General features: G+C 29.2%; 2 protein-coding genes across 3 annotated transcripts in view; both read left to right on the top strand.

The window, feature by feature from the left end:
* The first annotated feature begins 1,050 nt into the window (after positions 1–1,050).
* Positions 1,051–3,722, top strand: LOC102680606 (DNA-directed RNA polymerase II subunit Rpb4-like). 2 transcript variants are annotated; one of them, XM_006610798.2, is made up of 3 exons: positions 1,059–1,220; positions 3,183–3,363; positions 3,477–3,722. In XM_006610798.2, exons 1-3 carry the CDS (start codon positions 1,157–1,159, stop codon positions 3,649–3,651), a joined length of 420 nt encoding a protein of 139 aa, XP_006610861.1. In that variant the 5' UTR covers positions 1,059–1,156; the 3' UTR covers positions 3,652–3,722. The 2 variants fall into 2 exon arrangements, with proteins under 2 accessions (XP_006610859.1, XP_006610861.1); XM_006610796.2 differs by lacking the exons at positions 3,183–3,363; positions 3,477–3,722 and adding an exon at positions 1,405–3,056 and having other exon boundaries at positions 1,051–1,220.
* Positions 3,723–7,228: 3,506 nt separating this feature from the next.
* Positions 7,229–7,652, top strand: part of LOC102672920 (high affinity cGMP-specific 3',5'-cyclic phosphodiesterase 9A) — a 101,485-nt gene continuing 101,061 nt past the window's right edge. The window contains exon 1 of the mRNA XM_006610827.2: positions 7,229–7,502. The gene's annotated coding sequence lies outside the window, so the exon portion shown is untranslated. The remainder of the gene's footprint in view (positions 7,503–7,652) is intronic.

Raw genomic sequence — 7,652 nt, 5'->3', positions numbered from 1 at the left:
AAAAAAAAAAAATATAATAGATGAAAATTGGTTAGCTCGATAAAATTTTCATATATGATTTTCATAAGACTATTGTTAATATTTGCATAGTGATTCTATTATTATTTTCAAGCGACTTAGTATTCTTATTCTACTACACATTCCAACAGAGTTCAATGTGCGAACGCATTTTAAAACGTGTCTATTTGTTTTATAAAAAACAACGTAGGCGAACTTGTTCGCACACTTAACTTTCTTTGTCTATTTTTCTGATGTAAATCTATTTGATTTGGAAGATGTTAAAGTATAATAGAATATAATTACTTATATTTTCGATTTTAGGAAAGCATCGCAATTTTACTTTTCAGATTTTCATAATTTTATACATACCTTTATGTATTCACATCATATTAGTAATTTTACTAATTTTAAGGTAAATATAATTTAATAATATGTTTAATTTGAAAAACGAATCTTCATATTTTTTATATTGTTGGTAATAATACCATATGTCTTAACGTTTTTATGAATCGTATTCAATAATTTTTAAATATTAATTTTAAATATTAAACATGAAATTTTATTTATACATTAATATACTATAGGATCGAAAAAAGTTATAATAATTTTTTTCTGAATAACTGTTTTAGTAATTATAATTTACTTTTAACCACACTACTGTAATCTTATTCTTTGGCAAATCGGTAATATTGGAAATGATGCTAAAATGGTAAGAAAATCTTAGAATATATAAAATAGATATGAAGTGCATATCTAGAGAGAATTTTCATTCTTGAATTCAATGTAATTTCTAAACTCACTGTTTCAATCATAGAGGGCATACCAAACACTCTGATATTTAGCACAATCGATATTTCAGAATGTGGGATACAAAATTTCATAAAATAAGATTTATTATTGTTATTATTTATTATTTAATCGACATCGATTGGTAGTAATTATCAACTTCTAGTTTAAAGAGATTTCGAACTATGATAAAATATTAAATAATTTTTTTACTAGAAGTGTATAGCTACGCAACTGCCATCTGGTAAAGAAAATATATACAATTCTTGCTAATTGTAACTAAAAGCATGCTTGTTTGTTAGTAGTAAACAGTTTGAAAAAAGTGGTGATTTATTTCTATATAAATATAAAGAATTAATATAAAAAAAATATGGCTAATCCGAATTTAACTGATATGACAGAGGAAGACGCGGCAGATTTACAATTTCCAAAAGGTATGTCTTTCTTTCGAGGAAATAAGAAAAAAAAAAAAAAGAATTAAATTTATCTATTTCTAACCTATAATAAAATGATGAAGTTTGTTATTATTTTTTCGATAAAGATTTACATTTAATAACATAACATATGAAAATAATTGATTATGCGGCATGGCCTAAGGTAACGATTATCCTCTTTCAGACTGCTCATCGAGTAGAACAGAAAAGATCGAGCGTAACGTAGAACTCGACGTGTCAGTCGTGAAGGATGAAATCATTACTTCAGACCCAATATGCCGTGTATGTAAATCTGCATTGACAGAACCGTATATTCGTTGTGCTGTGTGTAGTAGTATGGAACTGTGTCCCTCTTGTTTCTCTAATGGATCAGAAATTGGCAATCATAGAAATGATCATGACTATATCATCATAAAAAACGAATTTCCTTTAATCGAGGAAAGTGGTTGGACAGCGAAACAAGAATTAGAGTTACTAGATGTTTTACTGGAGTGCGGTTTTGGCAATTGGATTGACATGGCGAAACGAATGCAAGATAAATCACCAGAAGAATGTAAAAATCATTATCTTCAATATTATATAGATAATCAAGCATTACCAGGATTGCCAAAAATTGAAGAAACAAGAGCTAGTTTGTTTGAATGTGAATCTATTCCTTATTTATATAAATTGCAAGATTTAGAAGAACCTCCTCGATTTGCACCTAATACCCTTAATTGTAAACTTTTGGCTGGATATAATCCAGCAAGATCAGATTTTGAAGTGAATTTTGATAATCACGCAGAATTATTAATTTCTGATTTAAACTATAATGAATTTGATATAAATGATGAAAATTATGAATTAGGAAAAACATTGCAAGTAGCTATAGTACAAGCATATAATAATAGACTAAAAGAACGTATGAGAAGAAGAAAGATTATACGTAATCATGGATTGATAGCATTTAGAAGAACTATATCTTGGATACAAAGATACGAATGTACAATAACTAGACCTATTGTAGAAAGATTATTAATTTACATGCAATTATTAGGAGGTATAGAATTTGATTACTTCATGGAAGGTTTACACAGAGCAGGAGAGCTTAAAAATTATATTAATAAATTATTTGAATTTCGCACTAATGGTTTAAAGTATTTTCATAGTGTTCCAATGTTCCAAAAATTAAGTAAACTTAGACAGGAAAATGAAAAGGAAAGAAAACAATATTTAAATAATCCCGAGTATAGTTGGAAGACTATATTACCCGGATGTAACATTAGTTTTAATAATTCTATGTCAAATACAATTTCACAACGAAAAGCGGCACCACCACTTGCAATTAAAGGTCTTCCAGGATACGAAAAATTAACCCCGGCTGAAAAAGAACTTTGCTCAATTACGCGTATAGTTCCTACCAATTATCTTGATTTTAAACAAATTTTAATAGCGGAAAATAAAAAATCTGGTTGCCTTAGATTGGCACAAGCTAGAGTTTTACTTAAGATTGACGTAAATAAAACGCGAAAAATATACGATTTTCTTACGGAGAAAGGATATATAAATAAACCGAATCAATGACATGCATGTTAATATAACTAAAATACGTAAGTTTTGTGCATTATTACTTCGTAAGTATATATTGGATTGTGATATTACATATTAAGAATTTAAAAAATCGACTGAAAATAATAATGTATTATTAAAATTACGCACAGATTAATAATATACAATATACATACATGTAAATATATGATATTTTGCTTGCAATTTGTATATTATATAAATAATATAATAAAATGTATTTTATAAAATATATAAATACTTATATAATAAAATTTGTGAATAAAATTTAGAGCAAGTAGTATTTAATTTAAAATATACCTAGAAATGAATGAAAGTAAATAATAGGATATTGCCGATTGTATAAACGATATGACAATTTAATAAATGTGTTATTTATAATTTTTTTTTTCTTAGAATTTGAAAACGCAGAGACTCTTTTAATTTCGGAAGTGTATATGTTATTGGAGCATAGAAAAGCACAAAATGAATCAGCAGAAGAGGAACAAGAATTTTCCGAAGTTTTCATGAAGAGTTTAACATATACGAATAGATTTCGCCGATTTAAAAATAAAGAAACAATTGCTGCTGTGAGAAAGTAAGCGCGATTACGTCTTTATAATTAATAAAAGATTCAAATTCGTAAACTTTCATTTTTTGAAATGAAAAATATTCATATTGTACAAATTTATAGAAATTTGTATGTTTTAGCTTGCTTATGCAGAAGAAACTTCATAAGTTTGAGTTAGCTTCGCTCGCGAATCTTTGTCCGGAAACTCCAGAAGAAGCGAAAGCCTTGATTCCCAGTTTAGAAGGACGATTAGAAGATGAGGAACTTAGAACAATATTGGATGATATACAAACAAAACGATCTTTACAATATTAAAATATAATTCAAAGTTATCATTTCTCTGTGATCATTTCGTATAACTTTCAATAAAATTTTATTTAACTATGTGTCCGATTTTTATCTATAATATACATATACATACATGTGTGTAGTACATATTCGCATATTAAAGTTTGTCTACAGAGAATATTCAAATGATCTCTAATAGAATATCAAAATAAATGTAATATTTTTCTAAAATTCGACAAAATAGATTGATTTTGAATCTAACTAATATATAGAAATTTCATTCCAGCATTGGACAAAGGATTAAACGAATCTTGGAAAAAACGGCTAATCTTTCTAATGGCAACTATGGCATTATCATCGGATAATTACATATAATTGACTGCATGCGAGAATGGATCTTCATTATCATTACATTATTTCGTTGAACAACTGTTAAGTCGCTTTCAATCTTGTTTCTTTTTATTGAAAAATAAAATGCTCGATAAGAATCAATATCATATTTAATACATAAAATTGTGCAAAAATGAATATTTTTATTTTATTCTTTTTCAGAGGTTCACAGTTCAATTCTATTTTTTTATAAGGAATAAAAATAATCATGTAATATTTGCCGAAAAATTAATATTTTCTTATAATATTCTAATTAAATTCTTAAAGAAAAAATCAAAAAAACACGAATTTATGCATCTGTTGCATTGTTTCATTCTATAGTCACGGCATAAAATTTATCTAGGCGTTATCGACGTCTTAGATCTATATTGGGACACATCTACAGTTTCTCTTATTGCTCATTGTTCGTTAATACAGTTTGATCGAAGATATCGTTTTATATCATGGTATCGGAGAATTTGTGCCGTATAAATGTTAAGTCGATGGAAAATTTAATTGAAAGTTAAAGAAGGAGGCAAGACAGAGAACTGTGCCATCGACGTTTCTTTTTACACAACATGGAACAAGACGCCATCTCCAAAGTATACTAATCCTCTCTTGATAAAATAGAAAGACAGAATCCAAACGAAAAATAAATATTATTAATCCTGCAAAATTTTAACTATTTTATTATAATAATTATTATATTAATGCATCATTGAAAATTTGACGTTTATGATTATTACATGAATTAAAAATTACTCCTAATTTATGATTAATAAAAGTAACATATAAAATGTCTATTTTTGTGACTATTTATTGATCAATTGTGTGTTTGACGAATATACATGGACATTGTAATTTTCCATTGTTTCTGTGTGTTCTTATTCGCGAAAACAAGGTAATCGAATTATTTGCCCCCGGCTATTTCCTTTTAATCATCATCGAAATAAGAATTACTATATTTAGTAGGATTCCTTGGTTTCATTCGTGTTTCTAGTCTATTCGTTGCCAATTTACTTCAATCGTGCATCTCGTATGCGTGCTATTGAGAAGAGTGACTTCACCATAGGTGGTATATGATAATTGGTCGATTACTTCTACGAAGGAGCTTTTTAAGATAATTACGACAATCGCTTGTAAACTCGAAGAAAATACCACTCGATTTATCGCGCAAACTTATTTCCGATGCATGTGTATAAGTAATAGGAAGATAGCAAAATCAGTCTGATTTGGAAATAAGCGTTATCTGAACGGTTGCAAACTAATCGTGTCAGATACTTCGATCAAAAGATTATCTTCGTATTTTATTTTATAGGCATTGGCGATAGCTAATGTCTCCAGCCGACAAGCAAAACATATTTACAATAATTGAAAATGTAACGCAAACATAAGTCTGATTGCTTAATATCGAAATATATGAATATGCTCGCGTCTTCTTAAATATGCGCTATTGAATTTTTCCACATGTCACATGTTGCTGAATTCCTTGACATGTAAATGTTACATGTTGTTGAAATGATAACTGTTAAGTTATGTCATACTTTATAGATTAACAAGACTAATAAGAAGTTCGTAACGAATGTACAACTGATCGCAAAATATCTGACCAAAAAAGATATATATTTTAATCGTCACAATTATTTCTTGGTATTATATTTACAAATCATATTATTCGACATTTTGATAGGTAAAGAGATGAAGAAAAAAAGAGTTAAGTAACGATTATATAAGGAAAAATTATTTAAGCAATTACGAACGAAATAAGATTGATTTTCAATTAATCAAGAAGAAAATATAAGATATCGTAAAGAATATATCGGGAATATTGCATCGTTGATACGAGAATTATAGGAAAGTGAATCGTAAAGCGTGTTTACTCTGAGCAACCTATACTTCTGTCCGATTCGTTTTAGTAACCTTTCCAATGCCGCTTCGCTATTGCTTCGCTAGAACGATGCTATTCTCTGGAAATTGTCTGGTAAATGGTGATCCCGGAATAGCCGTATTCTCGAGAGCAGAAGCTAGAGCAAAGTTACTGAAACGCCCGACAAGGCTGCATACAATCTACCAGCCAATCGATGGAATCAATTTGCATAATGTATACATGCGAAAGTGTATGTTCCACAATGCTCTCCGATACTGCTGTTGTCTTTGCCCGATGATATCGAAGTTAGAGTGGGGATCTCGCGCTATGTTTGTATGCGATGCGATTAAGATTCTTGATAGGATTTTTGTGGTACGAAGAAACGTAACCGTTTAATGACAAATACATATATCGCGTTTTTAACGGTCCATCGAAACATTGATGAAATCTTGAAATTGGCTGCGTATCAAATAATCGTTCAATTAAACACTCATGAAATGTATTCGGTTATTTGTATTATGCATTAATATTTACAATATTTATATATTTTTTCCACGAAATCAAATAAATCTGTAATGCTATTACAATTCTCGTTAAATCTAGTTTATTTTAATCATACGATATGTTGAATAAGAAGCGTATAACTAAAAGAGTTCAATTCGTTATTATCCAATGTATATTCAAAAGAATACGATTATTTCTTTCATTTTCTAATTCGATTCGATTTTGCGCTTTTATTCTGTTCAATGGATTTCAATATCATTTGTTATGATGTGTATTAAACGATATGTGAGAGTTTCTTAATCTTATCGATATAATGAAATTTCTTCAAATTATATTTCTAATATATTTTTAACAAAATTAATAAAGTTTTTGATTATTCATATCGATCGAATAACATAATTAAATGTTTTTCGTATAAAAGAAATATAGCTGAATTCTACATATTCCATATATATATGGAAATAAAAATAAAATTATCTGTAAATAATAATATTGAAATAATTAACAATAATATACGTACATATAACATATATATTGTATCATTTAAAATCTCTTTATTTTTAAATTACAATGACGAACAAGAAAATCAATAAATAATTTGGGATTTAGATTTTAAATTGATAATGGTACATATATTAACATTAATTTTTAATTTAAACGAAGAAAAAGAAAGTGTTATCAATTCAGTAAATATGAATTGCGGTGCATCGGCCCTGCAAGGTAATTTGCAATCGAGCGAGGGCGCGAGTTTCGTTCGCGGTCGGACGTCGTGGTTGGTTCGACTACGGAGTACGAACACAGCCGATCGCAACCGAAAATGGCCGAACGCGCAAAGCGCCAGCGCTGAGCCTGAACGGAGCGCTCGGGTCAAAATATATTCAGTATATTCTAAACAAGCGCGCGACGTGCTTACACGTCTTGTTCGTGCGCGCGAATTCGTGTCTCGTTGGACGAAACGCTGAAATTTCAACGGTGACTTTGTATCAGTGTTACGATTAATACATAATAACATAAAATCAGTGCGTACGGAATTATTTCGAAATGAGTTCATGATCTCTTGATAAATTGAACGGTTTTCGTGTGTTAATTCGGAAGAGAAACAACGCGGCAGAAGATACGAGAGGAAAGACTGCCAACTGTGAGTCCGGTATTATACGCGCCCGCGATCCGTTCTTAACTCTTTTTCTTTCTCATTCTTTCGTTTTCTCTTCATTCCTTACCTATTTTCTTCTACCTCTTTCTTTGATTTCATTTCTCTCTTCACTCTATTCTTTTTCCCTTCTCCATT

Source organism: Apis dorsata, unplaced genomic scaffold (genome assembly GCF_000469605.1).
Source record: "Apis dorsata unplaced genomic scaffold, Apis dorsata 1.3 scaffold_78, whole genome shotgun sequence".
Lineage (NCBI taxonomy): Eukaryota > Metazoa > Arthropoda > Insecta > Hymenoptera > Apidae > Apis > Apis dorsata.
The sequence above is the reverse complement of the archived record's forward strand: the minus strand, read 5'-3'. Positions and strand labels throughout refer to the sequence as shown.

Excerpts from the sequence above, each read along its gene's own strand:
- LOC102680606 (XM_006610796.2), top strand. The coding sequence starts at position 1,157 with ATGGCTAATCCGAATTTAACTGATATGACAGAGGAAGACGCGGCAGAT. Across the intron at positions 1,221-1,404 it reads AGATTTACAATTTCCAAAAG|ACTGCTCATCGAGTAGAACA; the intron begins GTATGTCTTTCT and ends ATCCTCTTTCAG.